Below are 23,033 nucleotides of genomic sequence, written 5' to 3'. Positions count from 1 at the left end.
GTGCTGCGGCGGCCATGTTTGTGAGGGGACGGTATCTCTGTGGTCCATTCTAGCGCCGCGGCGGCCATCTTTGTGAGGGGACGGGATCCCTGCGGCCTGTTCTAACGCCGCGGCGGCCATCTTTGCGTGGGATACGGCATCCCTAATGCTATAGTCTAGCGTCATGACGGCCATCTTGGTGGTGGTAACAAAATCATTACGGTCTAGTCTAGCAACGTGGCGGTCATCACTGGGGTCCTTGTACTCAGGGCTGCCCGTGCTGCGCCTGTGTAGTATTGGAGTTCCCTTTTCAACACCAGCCTCCTCCGCTCTGCAGGCCCCAGGGGAGCTGTGATCCCTCCTGCATGGGTAGGAGCGCCTCCTGCAGACAGACAGTGCTTCAGCAGGGAGACAAGGGCCATGACTAGCTCACTGACTCTTATCTGTTTATTCAGAAGACCCCTCAGTGACTGCAGATACCCCTCAGTGACAGAAGACACCCCTCAGTGACTGCCCCCTCAGTGACTGCAGACACCCCTCAGTGACAGCAGACATCCCTCAGTGACAGCAGACACCCCTCAGTGACTACAGACACCCCTCAGTGACTACAGATACCCCCCAGTGACTACAGATACCCCCCAGTGACTGCAGACACCCTCAGTGACAGCAGATACCCCTCAGTGACAGCACACACCCCTCAGTGACTGCAGACACCCCTCAGTGACTGCAGATACCCCTCAGTGACTGCAGATACCCCTCAGTATTAGTAGAGAACCCTCAGTGACAGCACACACCCCTCAGTAACAGCAGAGAACCCTCAGTGACAGCAGACACCCCTCAGTGACTGCAGATACCCCTCAGTGACTACAGATACCCCTCAGTGACTGCAGATACCCCTCAGTGACTACAGATACCCCTCAGTGATAGCAGACACCCTTCAGTGACTACATATACCCCTCAGTGACTGCAGACACCCCTCATTTACTGCAGATACCCCGCAGTGACTACATATACCCCTCAGTGACTGCAGACACCCCTCAGTGACTGCAGATACCCCTCAGTGACTGCAGACACCCCTCAGTGACTGCAGAGACCCCTCAGTGACAGCAGACACCCCTCAGTGACTGCAGTGACCCCTCAGTAACAGCAGACACCCCTCAGTTACAGCAGATACCCCTCAGTCACTGCAGATATCCCTCAGTGACTGCAGACACCCCTCAGTGACTGCATATACCCACAGTGACTGCAGATACCCCTCAGTGACTGCAGACACCCCTCCTTGACAGCAGATGCCCCTCAGTGACTGCAGATACCCATCAGTGACTGCAGATATCCCTCAGTGACTGCAGACATCCCTCAGTGACTGCAGATACCCACAGTGACTGCAGATACCCCTCAGTGACTGCAGAAACCCTCAGTGGCTGCTTCCTGCTCACAGATACGGGGTCTGCAGCTACCCCTCAGTGACTGCAGACACCCCTCAGTGACTGCAGATACCCCTCAGTAATAGCAGACACCCCTCAGTGACAGCAGATACCCCTCAGTGATAGGAAATACCCCTCAGTGACAGCAGACACCCCTCAGTGACAGAAGACACCCCTCAGTGACTGCAGACACCCCCTCAGTAACACCCTCAGTGACTGCAGACACCCCTCCGTGACAGCAGATGCCCCTCAGTGACTGCAGATACCCCTCAGTGACTGCAGCCCCTCAGTGACTGCAGACATCCCTCAGTGACTGCAGATATCCCTCAGTGACTGCAGACACCCCTCAGTGACTGCAGACACCCCTCCATGACAGCAGATGCCGCTCAGTGACTGCAGATACCCCTCAGTGACTGCAGATACCCCTCAGTGACTGCAGATATCTCTCAGTGGCTGCAGACACCCCTCAGTGACTGCAGACACCCCTCAGTGACTGCAGACACCCCTCAGTGACTGCAGATATCACATTGATTGCAGATACCCCTCAGTGACTGCAGACACCCTCAGTGGCTGCTTTCTGCTCACAGATCCTGGGTCTGCAGATACCCCTCAGTGACTGCAGACACCCCTAAATGACTGCAGATACCCCTCAGTGACTGCAGATACCCCTTAGTAACAGCAGACACCCCTCGGTGACAGCAGATACCCCTCAATGATAGCAAATACCCCTCAGTGACAGCAGACACCTCTCAGTGACAGAAGAGACCCCTCAGTGACTGCAGGCACCCCCTCAGTAACAGAAGACACCCCTCAGTGACAGCAGATACCCCTCAGTGACAGCAGACAGCCCTCAGTAACAGCAGACACCCCTCAGTGACAGCAGATACCCCTCAGTGACTGCAGACACCCCTCAGTAAAAGCAGACACCCCTCAGTGACAGCAGATACCCCTCTGTGACAGCAGATAGCCCTCAGTGACTGCAGACACCCCTCAGTAACAGCAGACACCCCTCAGTGACAGCAGACACCCCTCAGTGACAGCAGATACCCCTCAGTGACAGCAGACACCCCTCAGTGACTGCAGACACCCCTCAGTGACTGCAGATACCCCTCAGTGACAGCAGATACCCCTCAGTGACTGCAGACATCCCTCAGTGACTGCAGACACCCCCCGAGACAGCAGATGCCCGCAGTGACTGCAGATACCCCTCAGTGATTGCAGATACCCCTCAGTGACTGCAGATATCCCTCAGTGACTTCAGACACCCTTCAGTGACTGCAGACACCCCTCAGTGACTGCAGATACCCATCAGGGACTGCAGATACCCATCAGTGACTGCAGATACCCTCAGTGGCTGCTTCCTGCTCACAGATCCTGGGTCTGCAGATACCCCTCAGTGACTGCAGATACCCCTCAGTGAATGCAGATACCCCTCAGTAACAGCAGACACCCCTCAGTGACAGCAGATACCCCTCAGTGATAGCAAATACCCCTCAGTGACAGCAGATACCCCTCAGTGACTGCAGACACCCCCTCAGTAACAGCAGATAACCCTCAGTGACAGCAGATACCCCTCAGTGACAGCAGACACCCCTCAGTAACAGCAGACACCCCTCAGTGACTGCAGACACCCCTCCGTGACAGCAGATGCCCCTCAGTGACTGCAGATACCCCTCAGTGACTGCAGATACTCCTCAGTGACTGCAGACACCCCTCAGTGACTGCAGACACCCCTCTGTGACAGCAGAGGCCCCTCAGTGATTGCAGATACCCCTCAGTGACAGCAGACACCCCTCAGTGACTGCAGATACCCCTCAGTGACTACAGATACCCCTCAGTGACTGCAGATACCCCTCAGTGACTACAGATACCCCTCAGTGATAGCAGACACCCTTCAGTGACTACATATACCCCTCAGTGACTGCAGACACCCCTCATTTACTGCAGATACCCCGCAGTGACTACATATACCCCTCAGTGACTGCAGACACCCCTCAGTGACTGCAGATACCCCTCAGTGACTGCAGACACCCCTCAGTGACTGCAGAGACCCCTCAGTGACAGCAGACACCCCTCAGTGACTGCAGTGACCCCTCAGTAACAGCAGACACCCCTCAGTTACAGCAGATACCCCTCAGTCACTGCAGATATCCCTCAGTGACTGCAGACACCCCTCAGTGACTGCATATACCCACAGTGACTGCAGATACCCCTCAGTGACTGCAGACACCCCTCCTTGACAGCAGATGCCCCTCAGTGACTGCAGATACCCATCAGTGACTGCAGATATCCCTCAGTGACTGCAGACATCCCTCAGTGACTGCAGATACCCACAGTGACTGCAGATACCCCTCAGTGACTGCAGAAACCCTCAGTGGCTGCTTCCTGCTCACAGATACGGGGTCTGCAGCTACCCCTCAGTGACTGCAGACACCCCTCAGTGACTGCAGATACCCCTCAGTAATAGCAGACACCCCTCAGTGACAGCAGATACCCCTCAGTGATAGGAAATACCCCTCAGTGACAGCAGACACCCCTCAGTGACAGAAGACACCCCTCAGTGACTGCAGACACCCCCTCAGTAACACCCTCAGTGACTGCAGACACCCCTCCGTGACAGCAGATGCCCCTCAGTGACTGCAGATACCCCTCAGTGACTGCAGCCCCTCAGTGACTGCAGACATCCCTCAGTGACTGCAGATATCCCTCAGTGACTGCAGACACCCCTCAGTGACTGCAGACACCCCTCCATGACAGCAGATGCCGCTCAGTGACTGCAGATACCCCTCAGTGACTGCAGATACCCCTCAGTGACTGCAGATATCTCTCAGTGGCTGCAGACACCCCTCAGTGACTGCAGACACCCCTCAGTGACTGCAGACACCCCTCAGTGACTGCAGATATCACATTGATTGCAGATACCCCTCAGTGACTGCAGACACCCTCAGTGGCTGCTTTCTGCTCACAGATCCTGGGTCTGCAGATACCCCTCAGTGACTGCAGACACCCCTAAATGACTGCAGATACCCCTCAGTGACTGCAGATACCCCTTAGTAACAGCAGACACCCCTCGGTGACAGCAGATACCCCTCAATGATAGCAAATACCCCTCAGTGACAGCAGACACCTCTCAGTGACAGAAGAGACCCCTCAGTGACTGCAGGCACCCCCTCAGTAACAGAAGACACCCCTCAGTGACAGCAGATACCCCTCAGTGACAGCAGACAGCCCTCAGTAACAGCAGACACCCCTCAGTGACAGCAGATACCCCTCAGTGACTGCAGACACCCCCCAGTAAAAGCAGACACCCCTCAGTGACAGCAGATACCCCTCTGTGACTGCAGATACCCACAGTGACTGCAGATACCCCTCAGTGACTGCAGAAACCCTCAGTGGCTGCTTCCTGCTCACAGATACGGGGTCTGCAGCTACCCCTCAGTGACTGCAGACACCCCTCAGTGACTGCAGATACCCCTCAGTAATAGCAGACACCCCTCAGTGACAGCAGATACCCCTCAGTGATAGGAAATACCCCTCAGTGACAGCAGACACCCCTCAGTGACAGAAGACACCCCTCAGTGACTGCAGACACCCCCTCAGTAACACCCTCAGTGACTGCAGACACCCCTCCGTGACAGCAGATGCCCCTCAGTGACTGCAGATACCCCTCAGTGACTGCAGCCCCTCAGTGACTGCAGACATCCCTCAGTGACTGCAGATATCCCTCAGTGACTGCAGACACCCCTCAGTGACTGCAGACACCCCTCCATGACAGCAGATGCCGCTCAGTGACTGCAGATACCCCTCAGTGACTGCAGATACCCCTCAGTGACTGCAGATATCTCTCAGTGGCTGCAGACACCCCTCAGTGACTGCAGACACCCCTCAGTGACTGCAGACACCCCTCAGTGACTGCAGATATCACATTGATTGCAGATACCCCTCAGTGACTGCAGACACCCTCAGTGGCTGCTTTCTGCTCACAGATCCTGGGTCTGCAGATACCCCTCAGTGACTGCAGACACCCCTAAATGACTGCAGATACCCCTCAGTGACTGCAGATACCCCTTAGTAACAGCAGACACCCCTCGGTGACAGCAGATACCCCTCAATGATAGCAAATACCCCTCAGTGACAGCAGACACCTCTCAGTGACAGAAGAGACCCCTCAGTGACTGCAGGCACCCCCTCAGTAACAGAAGACACCCCTCAGTGACAGCAGATACCCCTCAGTGACAGCAGACAGCCCTCAGTAACAGCAGACACCCCTCAGTGACAGCAGATACCCCTCAGTGACTGCAGACACCCCTCAGTAAAAGCAGACACCCCTCAGTGACAGCAGATACCCCTCTGTGACAGCAGATAGCCCTCAGTGACTGCAGACACCCCTCAGTAACAGCAGACACCCCTCAGTGACAGCAGACACCCCTCAGTGACAGCAGATACCCCTCAGTGACAGCAGACACCCCTCAGTGACTGCAGACACCCCTCAGTGACTGCAGATACCCCTCAGTGACAGCAGATACCCCTCAGTGACTGCAGACATCCCTCAGTGACTGCAGACACCCCCCGTGACAGCAGATGCCCGCAGTGACTGCAGATACCCCTCAGTGATTGCAGATACCCCTCAGTGACTGCAGATATCCCTCAGTGACTTCAGACACCCTTCAGTGACTGCAGACACCCCTCAGTGACTGCAGATACCCATCAGGGACTGCAGATACCCATCAGTGACTGCAGATACCCTCAGTGGCTGCTTCCTGCTCACAGATCCTGGGTCTGCAGATACCCCTCAGTGACTGCAGATACCCCTCAGTGAATGCAGATACCCCTCAGTAACAGCAGACACCCCTCAGTGACAGCAGATACCCCTCAGTGATAGCAAATACCCCTCAGTGACAGCAGATACCCCTCAGTGACTGCAGACACCCCCTCAGTAACAGCAGATAACCCTCAGTGACAGCAGATACCCCTCAGTGACAGCAGACACCCCTCAGTAACAGCAGACACCCCTCAGTGACTGCAGACACCCCTCCGTGACAGCAGATGCCCCTCAGTGACTGCAGATACCCCTCAGTGACTGCAGATACTCCTCAGTGACTGCAGACACCCCTCAGTGACTGCAGACACCCCTCTGTGACAGCAGAGGCCCCTCAGTGATTGCAGATACCCCTCAGTGACAGCAGACACCCCTCAGTGACTGCAGATACCCCTCAGTGACTACAGATACCCCTCAGTGACTGCAGATACCCCTCAGTGACTACAGATACCCCTCAGTGATAGCAGACACCCTTCAGTGACTACATATACCCCTCAGTGACTGCAGACACCCCTCATTTACTGCAGATACCCCGCAGTGACTACATATACCCCTCAGTGACTGCAGACACCCCTCAGTGACTGCAGATACCCCTCAGTGACTGCAGACACCCCTCAGTGACTGCAGAGACCCCTCAGTGACAGCAGACACCCCTCAGTGACTGCAGTGACCCCTCAGTAACAGCAGACACCCCTCAGTTACAGCAGATACCCCTCAGTCACTGCAGATATCCCTCAGTGACTGCAGACACCCCTCAGTGACTGCATATACCCACAGTGACTGCAGATACCCCTCAGTGACTGCAGACACCCCTCCTTGACAGCAGATGCCCCTCAGTGACTGCAGATACCCATCAGTGACTGCAGATATCCCTCAGTGACTGCAGACATCCCTCAGTGACTGCAGATACCCACAGTGACTGCAGATACCCCTCAGTGACTGCAGAAACCCTCAGTGGCTGCTTCCTGCTCACAGATACGGGGTCTGCAGCTACCCCTCAGTGACTGCAGACACCCCTCAGTGACTGCAGATACCCCTCAGTAATAGCAGACACCCCTCAGTGACAGCAGATACCCCTCAGTGATAGGAAATACCCCTCAGTGACAGCAGACACCCCTCAGTGACAGAAGACACCCCTCAGTGACTGCAGACACCCCCTCAGTAACACCCTCAGTGACTGCAGACACCCCTCCGTGACAGCAGATGCCCCTCAGTGACTGCAGATACCCCTCAGTGACTGCAGCCCCTCAGTGACTGCAGACATCCCTCAGTGACTGCAGATATCCCTCAGTGACTGCAGACACCCCTCAGTGACTGCAGACACCCCTCCATGACAGCAGATGCCGCTCAGTGACTGCAGATACCCCTCAGTGACTGCAGATACCCCTCAGTGACTGCAGATATCTCTCAGTGGCTGCAGACACCCCTCAGTGACTGCAGACACCCCTCAGTGACTGCAGACACCCCTCAGTGACTGCAGATATCACATTGATTGCAGATACCCCTCAGTGACTGCAGACACCCTCAGTGGCTGCTTTCTGCTCACAGATCCTGGGTCTGCAGATACCCCTCAGTGACTGCAGACACCCCTAAATGACTGCAGATACCCCTCAGTGACTGCAGATACCCCTTAGTAACAGCAGACACCCCTCGGTGACAGCAGATACCCCTCAATGATAGCAAATACCCCTCAGTGACAGCAGACACCTCTCAGTGACAGAAGAGACCCCTCAGTGACTGCAGGCACCCCCTCAGTAACAGAAGACACCCCTCAGTGACAGCAGATACCCCTCAGTGACAGCAGACAGCCCTCAGTAACAGCAGACACCCCTCAGTGACAGCAGATACCCCTCAGTGACTGCAGACACCCCTCAGTAAAAGCAGACACCCCTCAGTGACAGCAGATACCCCTCTGTGACAGCAGATAGCCCTCAGTGACTGCAGACACCCCTCAGTAACAGCAGACACCCCTCAGTGACAGCAGACACCCCTCAGTGACAGCAGATACCCCTCAGTGACAGCAGACACCCCTCAGTGACTGCAGACACCCCTCAGTGACTGCAGATACCCCTCAGTGACAGCAGATACCCCTCAGTGACTGCAGACATCCCTCAGTGACTGCAGACACCCCCCGTGACAGCAGATGCCCGCAGTGACTGCAGATACCCCTCAGTGATTGCAGATACCCCTCAGTGACTGCAGATATCCCTCAGTGACTTCAGACACCCTTCAGTGACTGCAGACACCCCTCAGTGACTGCAGATACCCATCAGGGACTGCAGATACCCATCAGTGACTGCAGATACCCTCAGTGGCTGCTTCCTGCTCACAGATCCTGGGTCTGCAGATACCCCTCAGTGACTGCAGATACCCCTCAGTGAATGCAGATACCCCTCAGTAACAGCAGACACCCCTCAGTGACAGCAGATACCCCTCAGTGATAGCAAATACCCCTCAGTGACAGCAGATACCCCTCAGTGACTGCAGACACCCCCTCAGTAACAGCAGATAACCCTCAGTGACAGCAGATACCCCTCAGTGACAGCAGACACCCCTCAGTAACAGCAGACACCCCTCAGTGACTGCAGACACCCCTCCGTGACAGCAGATGCCCCTCAGTGACTGCAGATACCCCTCAGTGACTGCAGATACTCCTCAGTGACTGCAGACACCCCTCAGTGACTGCAGACACCCCTCTGTGACAGCAGAGGCCCCTCAGTGATTGCAGATACCCCTCAGTGACTGCAGATACCCCTCAGTGACTGCAGATATCCCTCAGTGACTGCAGACACCCCTCAGTGACTGCAGACACCCCTCAGTGACTACAGATACCCACAGTGACTGCAGATACTCCTCAGTGACTGCAGACACCCTCAGTGGCTGCTTCCTGCTCACAGATCCTGGGTCTGCAGATACCCCTCAGTGACTGCAGACACCCCTCAGTGACTGCTGATACCCCTCCGTTACTGCAGATACCCATCAGTAACAGCAGACACCACTCAGTGACAGCAGATGCCCCTCAGTGATAGCAAATATCCCTCAGTGACAGCAGACACCCCTCAGTGATAGAAGACAACCCTCAGTGACTGGCCCCTCAGTAACAGCAGACACCCCTCAGGGACAGCAGATATTCCTCAGTGACAGCAGACACCCCTCAGTAAAGCAGACACCCTTCAGTGACAGCAGATACCCTTCAGTGATTGCAGACACCCCTCAGTAACAGCAGACACCCCTCAGTGACAGCAGATACCCATCTGTGACAGCAGATAGCCCTCAGTGACTGCAGACACCCCTCAGTAACAGCAGACACCCATTAGTGACTGCAGATACCCCTCAGTGACTTCAAATACCCCTCAGTGACTTCAGATACCCCTCAGTGACAGCAGACACCCATCAGTGACAGCAGATACCCCTCAGTGACTGCAGATGCCCCTCAGTGACAGCAGATACCCCTCAGTGACTGAAGATACCCACAGTGACTGCAGATACCCCTCAGGTACTGCAGACATCCTCAGTGGCTGCTTCCTGCTCACAGATCCTGGGTCTGCAGATACCCCTCAGTGACTGCAGACACCACTCAGTGACTGCAGACACACCTCAGTGACTGCAGATACCCCTCAGTGACTGCAGATACCCACAGTGACTGCAGATACCCCTCAGTGACTGCAGATACCCCTCAGTGACTGCAGATACCCACAGTGACTGCAGATACCCCTCAGTGACTGCAGACACCCACAGTGACTGCAGATACCCCTCAGTGACTTCAGATACCCCTCAGTGACAGCAGACACCCCTTAGTGACAGCAGGTACCCCTCAGTGACTGCAGATACCCCTCAGTGACAGCAGATACCCCTCAGTGACTGCAGATACCCACAGTGACTGCAGATACCCCTCAGTGACTGCAGACACCCTCCGTGGCTGCTTCCTGCTCACAGATCCTGGGTCTGCAGATACCCCTCAGTGACTGCAGACACCCCTCAGTGACTGCAGACACACCTCAGTGACTGCAGATACCCCTCAGTGACTGCATATACCTACAGTGACTGCAGATACCCCTCAGTGACTGCAGATACCCCTCAGTGACTGCAGATACCCACAGTGACTGCAGATACCCCTCAGTGAGTGCAGATACCCACAGTGACTGCAGATACCCCTCAGTGACTGCAGATACCCACAGTGACTGCAGATACCCCTCAGTGACTGCAGATACCCCTCATTGACTGCAGATACCTCTCAATGACTGCAGATACCCATTAGTGACTGCAGATACTCCTAAATGACTGCTTCCTGCTCACAAATCATCAATCAAAAGATGTTCAACATTATATCTTCCTGCTCACACATCCGCAGTGTGCAGACACGCCTAACTGACTATTTCCTGCTCACAGGTCCACAGTGTGCAGATACCCTCAGTGACCGCTTCCTGCTCACAGATCCACAGTCTCCAGCTGCCCCTCAGTGACTGCTTCCTGCTCACACATCCACAGTGTGCGGCTTCACAGTGACCTCCAGCTCACAGACTGGTGTTCAGAAAGGCTTCATTACAGAGGCTCTACTCCTAATTCCAGAACCATGGAATGCGATGAAGCAGGTAACATTTTCTTTTGGTTAAAATGTGCTGCAGCCAGTCAGCTAGACTGTGCAGTTTATTCTCTGGGAGCTGAGGCGGGCCCACAACTGGAGTTTGATCAGTCACTGGATCTGATGATGCTTTGAGTGTGCTCTTTATTGAATCACAAGAAGTTTATTCTCCTGGGGGCCGATGGGACTCAGAGTGAGGCAGTTGTTTTGTTTCGGAAGCTGATAGAGCTTCAGGCTTCAGTTTATGCTATTAAAGGAGTCGACGGGGCTCAGTGGGTGGATACTTCTATATTTGGAACTGATGGGGCAGAGTCGGTGCAGTTTATTCCATCACAGGATCTGATGGGAATCGGGTGTGGAGGTTGCTTTGTCACTGGAACTGATATAAGCTCAGGCTGCTGTTTATTCTATTATAGGAGCTGGATGGGCTCATACTGTGCAATCTATTTTTTACAGGACTGGTGGGGGCTGATTGAGCACAGACTGGTCAGTCTATTCTGTTACATGCTCAGTTAGAGGTTCAGACTGTAACTCTACCTTCTCAGGAGCTGGCCTGGCTCAGATGGTGCAGTTTATTATCTCCTAGTAGCCTGAGGACCTCATACTGTGCCGTTTATTCCATCACATTTAACAACAAGGGGTGGTGATGGACAGAGTTTCTGAATTAAGCAGAATACTCTCACCCAGTCAAGAGATCAGGGCTAGATCCAACACCGTTTTTTAGCTCACTGCACCATCCCAGCTCAGAACCTTGCTATATGCAAATTAGTCTGTTCCTGTCCCAGTGCATGATGGGAACAGGGCAAACCAAACTACCAAGCCAATTCTTACACTGGGAAGGAAACAAGCTTCCGGGGACTGGTTTCTGGCATTTCAGCTGTCGTCGGCCCAGCTTGCTTGAATCCTGATGGCAAATGGCCACCTTTCTTGCTGAGCTTGCGGCTTTCCAACTTACTCAATTTGTGAGGGGCTCCACTCACAGAGCGGGTCACCTCCTTGACCCCATTTTCTCCAATATCACTAGTTGTTCCGCAGGCACGCCAATCCCTATGACCTGGACCGATCATCATTTAGTTACTCTGTCTATCCCGTGCACCTTGAGATCTGTAGCGGTACCTACCCCTTCAGTCCAGAAACGACCATGGAGAAAGCTTCATCTTGAAGACCTACACAATCTTCTGGCATTAAATCCTCCACCCCCTACCGAAGATTTAGACGTAAGCTATGACCAGTTCTGCCTTTGGATCACTCAGGCACTTGATACCTTGATCCCGGCCAGATGCACCAAGGCTCGCATCCACACAGCTAGCCCTTGGTATAACCCCGAATTAGCAAGCCTGAAAAAAGAATGCAAAAAGGCAGAGAGGAGTTGGCGGAAAAAACTATGATGCCAATCTAAAATTAGACTATGTCATGCTTCAAAAAACCTACCATCGTAAGATCTGCAGAATAAGGGCGGCATATTATGCCAATGAAATCAACAACAGCTCTAACACCTCGAAAGCTGTATTCAAAATTTTGAAAGATCTTACCGCAAAGAAAACGGTCAACACCACTATCACCTCCCCTGACCTCTGTAATAATATGGCCAACTTCTTTATCAACAAGATCATGAAAATCTACGACACTTTTCCTAAAGGCCCGCAGCCATTGGCCATTTTTGATCCTACTAGGCCCTCTCTCCTCCCTACCCACGCTTGAGCGAGAGAGTTTCCAAAAAATCTGCAAAAAGATTAAATCGGGCTCCCCGGCAGATCCCCTTAAACTGGATACCTTCTGTGAAGCCCATGAATCTATCACTGAGCACATCCGAGATATCATCAACCGGTCCCTTTCGACCGCTAAAGTTCCCTCCAAGTGGAAGCAGGCCTGGGTTTCTCCCATTCTAAAAAAACCCACTCTAGACCCCTCGCTCCCTGAGAACTTCAGACCTATCTCCCTGCTTCCCTGGCCTGCCAAAATTATCGAGGCACACGTCAATAACATTCTGACAGATTTCCTCCTCACCAATAACATCTTGGATGACTCTCAACATGGGTTTAGAGCTGGTCATAGCACAGAGACCGCCTTGCTCAGTGTTTCAGAGGACCTCCGTACCATCCTTGACACCGGAGGCACGGCAGCACTGGTCCTGTTGGACCTTAGTGCTACCTTCGATACGGTGTCACACGAGGTTCTCTTGATGAGATTGGAGGAAATTGGTATCACAGGGTCAGCTCTGGGATGGTTTAGAGACTTCCTTTGCAATAGGTCTTTTAGAGTCTCTACCCCTCCACACATCTCTGAGGAACATAACATTGGACAGGGAGTGCCGCAAGGCTCTTCCCTGAGCCCCACCCTGTTCAATGTATATGTCCGCCCCCTGGCGGAGGTGGCTAGAAGAAATGGACTTGCACTGGTATCCTATGCAGATGATACCCAGTTGGTGGTGTCACTTATGGACAACAGTGGTCTGGAGGCACAACACTTCAAACAAACACTCACTGACATCACCAACTGGATGACGGCGAATTTTCTTCAATTAAACGCCGGGAAAACGGAGATTCTCCTCCTGGGCAAAAACACTTCGTCCTGGGGTGACAACTGGTGGCCGGATGCGCTAGGCCCATCCCCTACGCCTAAGGAATGTGTCAAAAACCTGGGAGTTTGGGTGGATTCTGCTCTAAAGTTCACGCACCACACAAAAAAGGTTGCCGCCACATGCTTTGGCGTCTTGCGTAACATCAGGCCCATTCTGAAGTTCTTTGACTGCCGCACTCGCCAACTAATCGTCCAGGCGACCATCCTTTCCAGACTGGACTATGCCAGCTCCCTTCTATTGGGGGCTAATCTAGTTGAAATTACTAGATTGCAAAGAGTTCAGAATGCGGCTGCCAGGGCTCTGGTGGGTCTCCCGCGCCATTCCTCGGTATCTGGAACCCTAAAGAAACTGCACTGGCTTCCGGTGGGCAAAAGGGTCCAGTTCAAAGCATTGTGCCTCGCGTTCAAAATCCTTAAAACTTCCTCCCCCCAATGCTTCGCCCACTCCTGTCAGAGTACATCCCTAGGAGATCGCTCCGGTCAGAGGGGCAGCATCTTGCGATCATTCCCCGCATCAGATTGGCCAGAATGGGCGGCCGCTCTTTTAGCTTCCTAGCGGCCAAGTTATGGAACAGTCTTCCCGAAGCTATCCATGGGATACAAGATCTCCTAGCCTTCAGAAAGGCTGTTAAAACACACCTTTTTCAACAATAGCTTCACCCTTAGCGTCTCCACCTCACTGTAAACTGTATTCTGTCCTTCCGCAGCGCCGGGACGCCCCTTCGCTGGGGCAGCCGTGCGCTATACAAATCACCATAGCAAATCACCATAGCAATGAGCAAGGGACTCACATCTGAGTATACCCTTTCACGCTTATGGTGGACAAAATATTTAACAACAAGGGGAGGTGATGGACAGAGTTTCTGAATTAAGCAGAATACTCTCACCCAGTCAGGAGATCAGGGCTAGATCCAACATCGTTTTTTAGCTCACTGCACCATCCCAGCTCAGAACCTGGCTATATGCATTTTAGTCTGTTCCTGTCCCAGTGCATGATGGGAACAGGGCAAACCAAACTACCAAGCCAATTCTTACACTGGGAAGGAAACAAGCTTCCGGGGACCGGTTTCTGGCATTTCAGCCGTCGTCGGCCCGGCTTGCTTGAATCCTGATGGTGCAATGAGCAAGGGACTCACATCTGAGTATACCCTTCCACGCTTATGGTGGACAAAATATTTAACAACAAGGGGTGGTGATGGACAGAGTTTCTGAATTAAGCAGAATACTCTCACCCAGTCAAGAGATCAGGGCTAGATCCAACACCGTTTTTTAGCTCACTGCACCATCCCAGCTCAGAACCTGGCTATATGCAAATTAGTCTGTTCCTGTCCCAGTGCATGATGGGAACAGGGCAAACCAAACTACTAAGCCAATTCTTACACTGGGAAGGAAACAAGCTTCCGGGGACTGGTTTCTGGCATTTCAGCCGTCGTCGGCCCGGCTTGCTTGAATCCTGATGGTGCAATGAGCAAGGGACTCACATCTGAGTATACCCTTCCACGCTTATGGTGGACAAAATATTTAACAACAAGGGGTGGTGATGGACAGAGTTTCTGAATTATGCAGAATACTCTCACCCAGTCAAGAGATCAGGGCTAGATCCAACACCGTTTTTTAGCTCACTGCACCGTCCCAGCTCAGAACCTGGCTATATGCAAATTAGTCTGTTCCTGTCCCAGTGCATGATGGGAACAGGGCAAACCAAACTACCAAGCCAATTCTTACACTGGGAAGCTAACAAGCTTCCGGGGACCGGTCTCTGGCATTTCAGCCGTCGTCGGCCCGGCTTGCTTCAATCCTGATGGTGCAATGAGCAAGGGACTCACATCTGAGTATACCCTTCCACGCTTATGGTGGACAAAATATTTAACAACAAGGGGTGGTGATGGACAGAGTTTCTGAATTAAGCAGAATACTCTCACCCAGTCAAGAGATCAGGGCTAGATCCAACACCGTTTTTTAGCTCACTGCACCATCCCAGCTCAGAACCTGGCTATATGCAAATTAGTCTGTTCCTGTCCCAGTGCATGATGGGAACAGGGCAAACCAAACTACCAAGCCAATTCTTACACTGGGAAGGAAACAAGCTTCCGGGGACCGGTTTCTGGCATTTCAGCCGTTGTCGGCCCGGCTTGCTTGAATCCTGATGGACAGACATGAGTCCCTTCCTCACTGCACCATCAGGATTCAAGCAAGCCGGGCCGACGACGGCTGAAATGCCAGAAACCGGTCCCCGGAAGCTTGTCTCCTTCCAGTGAAGAATTGGCTTGGTAGTCTGGTCTGCCCTGTTCCCATAATGCACTGGGCCAGGGACAGACTAATTTGCATGTAGCCAGGTTCTGAGCTGGGATGGTGCAGTGAGCTAAAAAACGGTGATGGATCAAGCCCTGATCTTTGGACTGGGTAAGAGTGGTCTGCTTAATTCAGACACTCTGTTCATCACCACCCCCTTTTCTGAATCGTTTTTGGCCACTATAGGTGTGGCAGGGTATACTCAGACATGAGTCCCTTGCTCACTGCACCATCAGGATTCAAGCAAGCCGGGCCGACGACGACTGAAATGCCAGAAACAGGTCCCCGGAAGCTTGTCTCCTTCCAGTGAAGAATTTGCTTGGTAGTCTGGTCTGCCCTGTTCCCATGATGCACTGGGCCAGGGACAGACTAATTTGCATGTAGCCAGGTTCTAAGCTGGGATGGTGCAGTGAGCTAAAAAAGGGTGATGGATCAAGCCCTGATCTTTGGACTGGGTAAGAGTGGTCTGCTTAATTCAGACACTCTGTTCATCACCACCCCCTTTTCTGAATCGTTTTTGGCCACTATAGGTGTGGCAGGGTATACTCAGACATGAGTCTCTTGCCCACTGCACCATCAGGATTCAAGCAAGCCGGGCCGACGACGGCTAAAATGCCAGAAACCGGTCCCCGGAAGCTTTTCTCCTTCCAGTGAAGAATTGGCTTGGTAGTCTGGTCTGCCCTGTTCCCATGATGCACTGGGCCAGGGACAGACTAATTTGCATGTAGCCAGGTTCTGAGCTGGGATGGTGCAGTGAGCTAAAAAACGGTGATGGATCAAGCCCTGATCTTTGGACTGGGTAAGAGTGGTCTGCTTAATTCAGACACTCTGTTCATCACCACCCCCTTTTCTGAATCGTTTTTGGCCACTATAGGTGTGGCAGGGTATACTCAGACATGAGTCCCTTGCTCACTGCACCATCAGGATTCAAGCAAGCCGGGCCGACGACGGCTGAAATGCCAGAAACCGGTCCCCGGAAGCTTGTCTCCTTCCAGTGAAGAATTGGCTTGGTAGTCTGGTCTGCCCTGTTCCCATGATGCACTGGGCCAGGGACAGACTAATTTGCATGTAGCCAGGTTCTGAGCAGGGATGGTGCAGTGAGCTAAAAAACGGTGATGGATCAAGCCCTGATCTTTGGACTGGGTAAGAGTGGTCTGCTTAATTCAGACACTCTGTTCATCACCACCCCCTTTTCTGAATCGTTTTTGGCCACTATAGGTGTGGCAGGGTATACTCAGACATGAGTCCCTTGCTCACTGCACCATCATGATTCAAGCAAGCCGGGCCGACGACGGCTGAAATGCCAGAAACCGATCCCCGGAAGCTTGTCTCCTTCCAGTGATGAATTGGCTTGGTAGTTTGGTCTGCCCTGTTCCCATGATGCACTGGGCCAGGGACAGACTAATTTGCATGTAGCCAGGTTCTGAGCTGGGATGGTGCAGTGAGCTAAAAAACGGTGATGGATCAAGCCCTGATCTTTGGACTGGGTAAGAGTGGTCTGCTTAATTCAGACACTCTGTTCATCACCACCCCCTTTTCTGAATCGTTTATTCCATCACAGCAGCCCAGGAGGCTCGGACTGTGCAGGTTATTCAATCACAGCAGCCCACTATGAGAAGTTGGCCTGGCATATGCTGTCCACTATTCTAGTGGGCACCTTGCACCAGTCCAACCAAACATTATTGATAATAGGTTAAGACAACCTTTATTGAAAGCTATCCTAGTGCACAATATACAATGGGCCCCAAGGGGAGACCAAGCCATATTTTAAGAAAGTGGTATAAGAACCACAACTTCACTAGACACAAGGCCTAAAGCCTGTAGAATCGCCGGGACCCCAAGGAACCACCCAAGGTAGTGACATAGGGTACCCACGGGGGACATGTGCAGTGTGAGAACACAGCCACGAGCTCTGTTAGGTTTTATGCAGAAAGTCGTGGTTGGAATTTTTAAGATTAAGGACACTAAGGAGAGGGCTTTGAGCAAACCACTTTAGACTTAAGGGTTATAGGGCCAACACCCACGGGGGCACTGGAGTACTCGAGTTACCTCACCCACGGAAGCCGGGTGCATAGGTTTTCAAATGGTGTTGGCAATCGTCGTCGTTTTCAATGGCGACCTGCTGCCAAGTGCTACTGCTGTGAAGAAGAAAAGTGTCTGGGGTGATCCAAGCCTGGATCGAAGATGTGAAGAACCTGAAAGCAGAGGGGACAGAGTCTGGGTGACTGGCCAGTGACCTGGGGCACGAAAGACGAATGCCCACCGATGTCGGGTGCTTCAGGTGCGAAGAGGTGGATCTTGACCCTGCCGCCACGAGGACCAGGAGGCATCGACGATGACCAGGAACTGGATTAGAGCTGTCCCACCAAGGATGTCAAGTGCTGCGGCGTCGGTGCTCGGATTGAACTCAATAAGCCTTGGCACAACAGCAACCCACGCAGAAGAAGAAAAGATTCTTTGGAGAGGACCAGCATGGTCCAGGGAACTCACCAAGCGATGGAGAATCAGGGCACGTCTGGAACAACCAGGGAAGTCCAAGGAAAGTTAAAGTTGCCTTCTCAGGGACCCACAGGTCGACGGACCAGGGATCGCGAAGGTACCTAGAGAGAAAACACAAATGGCCAGCTCACTGAACACTTGTGGAGTGTAGCCCAGCAATCTTCGGTGGAAATGCTGCTCTGGGTCTGGGCTATAAGTAACCCAAAGCACAGTCTCAAGGATCGGCAAGAAGCATATGCACTTGCAAATGTGCACGGTGTCCAGGGGTTCCGGTTTCACGGTCCCCACGAGGTCTGTAGGTCTCAGCTTTGCTGGAAGCTCGGGCCAACCTCGTGGAAGTCTGGGAACCCACCTCTTGTGTTGCAAATTCTTCGGAGTCCGGCGGGAGCTTCGGAGATGCAAACGGGTCAGATGCGTCTTTGGTACCTGCCACGCAGGGGAGTAACTCCTTTAGTCCAAGGGAGATGCTTCAGTCATATAGCGTCATAATAGATAATAGAAGTGCCAAGATTCAGTATCAGAGCTTTGTCCAGGTAAATCTAAAATCCTGTAGTCAGGGGTTCCTACTTTATACCCAAGGAAGGGGTGTGACAAAATCTGGAGACCCACCTATGAGAGGGTTTGGAAAGACGGGTGGCTACACCCATTTCCTTTGTCCAGTTTTGCACCAGAGCAGGGCCCTGCAACCAGTTTGAACTGGGCTATGCACAGGGGCACCAAGTGTGCCCCCAGTGCAGACTTCATGCACTCTTGGAGTGCACCCACCCAGCCACAATACACTAAAGCCTGTCTGGGAGGTGGTGCCACTTCCCTGTGACAGGAAACCTATTGTCCAGGCCTCCCTTGCCAGAGTTTCGTCCAGCAGCAGGAGGCCAGACTCGTGTCTGTGGCTGGCAGCATACATTTTGTGATGCCAGGGTTAAGGAAAGCTGGTACTGGGTAGCCTGGTGCACCACATTACCATGGATAAATCATACCTCCCTGTTGGAACCTGGGATGTCAGGTCACCTAGGGTAGCCTGGCCTAGGGTAAGACATGCAATTCTAGAGGCACAAGTGTGAAGGTTGCAAACCACCCAGCAGTAAATCCACGCAATAACACACAAAAATGACACTACACCACTGTTAGAAAAATATGAGCTGTTTTATAAAAATAATATACTCTGCTTAATACCTCTGGAAATCATAACTCAGTGCATACAGATGTCATATAAAAGTAGTATTAGCACTTTCAGAAGTATCAACTTATCACATTAATCAGTATCAACAGTACTTCCCATCAAACTCTGTTATTTTGACTTTCTATAACTTTTATCACAACATTACGTTAGAAGAGGCAGTGTCAGCACTTTATATTTAGTCAGGAATGCAATAACATTTCGTTATTAACCTTACACTTCCCCTTCTTAGCTTGTCACCTTCCCATCAGAGAACATTAGTTTCCCTGCAGAAAAGCCTGTACTCCTCTAGGGAAGATTACACCTTTCTCTCCCCTTCACTACTGACCACAGAAGAACTGGCTATAACAAATTAAACCAGCATTCATTGAAGCCCCTTCAGGGATTCCTCAAGGACACTGCACTCCTGGGGACAGAGTCTCTGTTTATTCACTTGTGAAGTCTCAATCTATGACACTAGTTACTCTTGTGGAAGTCACTTCCCCCACGTGTTTACCTCCTTACTTGTAATTGAGTCGATGCTGGAATCGTCCTGCGCCAGAAGCAAGGGGGAATAGCAGCCGATATGGCCAAGGACCCGAGTGCAGGAAAGGCTCTCTCGCCTCTGAAGGCTCCTCAGCTCTCCCTCCCCGCTCGGGCCAGCTCCTCTATGTGGCGCTCGAGCGGAAGGAAACGGCGGTTTCAACACTGCCCCCAGGCCGCTACCGGGCCCCTTAACTCTCCCTCCCTGCTCGGGCCAGCTCCTCGGTGTGGCGCTCGAGCAGGAAGAAAAGGCTGAACACGCTGACAAGCTGTTGTGGCTCCTGGCGCTCCACCTCAGTGCCGGTCGGGCGAAGACACTTCTCCCGCGGTCATGCGCGGTACGCCCACGCTGGCGCCGCCTCCTACTGCGCAGGCATACAGGAAAGGACGCGACTCTTTCACGGGCCTGCTCACTTCCTGGCCCCTCCTTCCGGGGATAACTGCGTCGACTTGGGCATGCGCGAAGGCGCCTTTTGGCAGTGTCTCGCCCTCACTTTCTCCTCACAACCGGGGCGCTGCACAGCAACGCGACTGGAGCGCGGTAGGCGCCCCCGGGGTCCCGCTCACGATGAAAGCCTCACAAGGCTACTCAGGCTCAGTGGATCCTGTGAAGGCGCTGACAAGGAGCGCGATCGGTGCCCCAGGGGTCCCGCTCCCAATTTAATAAAGAGAACGAGATCCTAGCCCCTCACTTTCCACCTAACAGGCTGAGAGGCTTGCCACACACCACAGGACCAGTCAATAATAAGGACATCTTGAAGTTATTCAGAGGAAGTACTTCCTTTCCACACTCTAGAGAGGAGGGGGGTGAAAGGGGGGGCTCCTTCAGAGTAGAGCCACAGAGCTCTTCTTCAGCACTAATCCCCTATCCCTCCTTACTGGACAGACTTAGGGGCACAGGGGAACTCTTACTTCAGCTCCCAGGGCAGGGTCCTTCTCAGCTCCAAAGACTACTGGAATTAACCCCTTCGCCTAACTGTCCAGGGTCAGCAGGATGAACTAACTTGGCTAGGACAACAGGAAATGGGAGGTGGAAAAGCCTTGACAGAGGGCTACCCTTGTAGAGCAATCCACCCTTCAGGAACCTACCCCTACCAGACCTCAGCCTTCACTCTAGCTGCTCCTCACTGACAGACAAAATGGCTGTCCAGCATTCCGCCTTTTATAGGCTGACCCTCAGGAGTCCAGAAGGGACCAGAAGGTTCTGGAACGCCCTATACTAGTCTATGGGCAAGTTCTGGGTTTGGCAGTTAGGGCAGTTGGTGGCCACCATTTTGTGGTTATTTTGATATTTGATATTTATTAGCATTTGTAAAGCGCTACTTTCGCTCCGGAGGGAGCATCTTGGCGCTGAGCACACAGAAGATCAACTGTGGGGAGCAAGGATCAGATAGCTGCGAGGACCGATAAGTCAGACTGAGAATATATCCAAGTCTTCAGGAGTTTCCTGAAAAGGCTTTCTGAGGGGGCATGCCTGAGGTTGGGGGGAAGACGATTCCATGCCTTAGCAGCCAGGAATGAAAAGGTCTTTCCGCCTTTGGTTTTTAGTTTTATTCGGGGTTCAGTGATTAGATTAGCACCTGATGACCTCAAGCAGCGGGTTGGAATATAACGCTGGAAGCGCTTAATCAGGTAGGATGGACCTGTGCTCCTGGTGGATCTAAAGACAGTGACTAGAAGCTTGAATAAGATTCTCTTATGGAGGGGCAGCCAGTGAAGGGTGTTGAGAGCTGCAGAGGCCGAGGACCTACGGGGGAGTTTCAGGACAAGCCTGGCTGCTGCGTGTTGAACACTTTGTAATTTTTTAAGGGAAGATTTCTTGATGCCTGCTAGGAGGCCGTTACAGTAATCCAGCCGGGAGAGGATAAGCGCCACCGCGACTGATTTCCTGGCTGAAATAGGCAAAAAATTGAAAAATTTCTTTAGTTGCCAGATCAGGCTAAAACAGCGCCCTGCGGTAATGCGCACATGCTCATCGAAGCTGAGGGATGCGTCAAATTGAACTCCAAGATTGCGGGCTGAAGAGACCGCGCTCGGTGGTGCTTCGGAGTTATGGGGCCACCAGTCTTTGGGGGAAAAGAGTGTGCCTTTACCAAGGGGTATTATTTCGGTTTTGGCGCTGTTGCATTTAAGATGATTCAGGTTGAGCCAGGAAAAGGCTTGTGAAAGGCAGTTTTGAAATCTAAGGGCAGCATCCGGGAGTCTTTTGTCAATGGTGACGACAAGCTGGGTGTCGTCAGCGTAGGATGTCACAAGGATCCCATGGGACTCGATCAATGTGAGAAGGGGGGGCCATATATATATTGAAAAAGAGAGGGCTCAGGATGGAACCCTGGGGCACACCTGAGATGGTAGGTCGTTCGCCAGAAAGAAAGGGGCCTAAGGAAACCGTTTGAGAGCGGTTGGACAAGAATGATGTTATCCAAGCAAGAGCGGAACCCGAGACACCAATCTCACGCATTCTATTGATTAGAATGACATGTGAGATGGTGTCGAAGGCCGCGGTTAAGTCGAGCAGGATGAGGACAGCCTGCCTGCCCTCATCCTGCAAGAACTTGATGGTGTCTGATAACTCAATCAAAGCGGTTTCTGTAGAATGGCCGGTTCCAACTATTTTCCTGTCAGAACAGGCCTCTAGGCCTGAGGTGAAAAACTATGAGGGGGGGAAAGAGCACCTATCCCCTTGACCAACACCTAGAAAAAGTTAGTGGACAAAAATTATTAAGGGTATGAGGGGCAAAAAGGGGACAAAATAAAAAATAAATTGGAGGGACTACGCAAGAAGCCAGACAGGTCTAACACTCCCACACCAGTTACTGGTGTGGAGGTATGATTCCAAGGTGTTTGACACCAAACACAACATGGTTCTGTGCAGCCGTTTTAAAGTTAGTATTTACCGTGAGATTATAATGCACTTAAAAGTATATGGTCTAGGCTGCAACACTAACAACCCCGGAAGATAGATTACGAAGGCTGCAGAGGGGCTCTGCTCAAGCATGGGCACCCTCAGACACATAACCCAGCACCCTGCCTTCAGGATTGGTAAGACTTGCCATAGGGGTGACTGATAGGTTCATAGGTGTAGTGATTTAAATAGATATAAATTAAATTGATACTTGTATAGCGCACTACTCACCCACAAGGGTCTCAAGGCGCTTG

At 52.5% G+C, this 23,033-nt stretch overlaps 1 protein-coding gene across 2 annotated transcripts in view; it reads left to right on the top strand.

Moving 5' to 3' along the window:
- The first annotated feature begins 282 nt into the window (after positions 1–282).
- The window catches only part of LOC147725792 (uncharacterized), a 198,545-nt gene continuing 175,794 nt past the window's right edge, over positions 283–23,033 (top strand). For both annotated transcript variants that reach the window (XM_086959944.1, XM_086959943.1), the window contains exons 1-2: positions 283–348; positions 10,612–10,814. In XM_086959944.1, coding sequence (XP_086816070.1) covers positions 10,796–10,814 — 19 coding nt within the window. In that variant the 5' untranslated portion in view covers positions 283–348; positions 10,612–10,795. The remainder of the gene's footprint in view (positions 349–10,611; positions 10,815–23,033) is intronic.

Source organism: Lissotriton vulgaris, chromosome 3_1, assembly GCF_964263255.1.
Source record: "Lissotriton vulgaris chromosome 3_1, aLisVul1.2, whole genome shotgun sequence".
NCBI classification, from domain to species: Eukaryota; Metazoa; Chordata; class Amphibia; order Caudata; family Salamandridae; genus Lissotriton; species Lissotriton vulgaris.
Note: the sequence above shows the minus strand (reverse complement) of the source record. Positions and strands in the feature narration are given on the sequence as shown.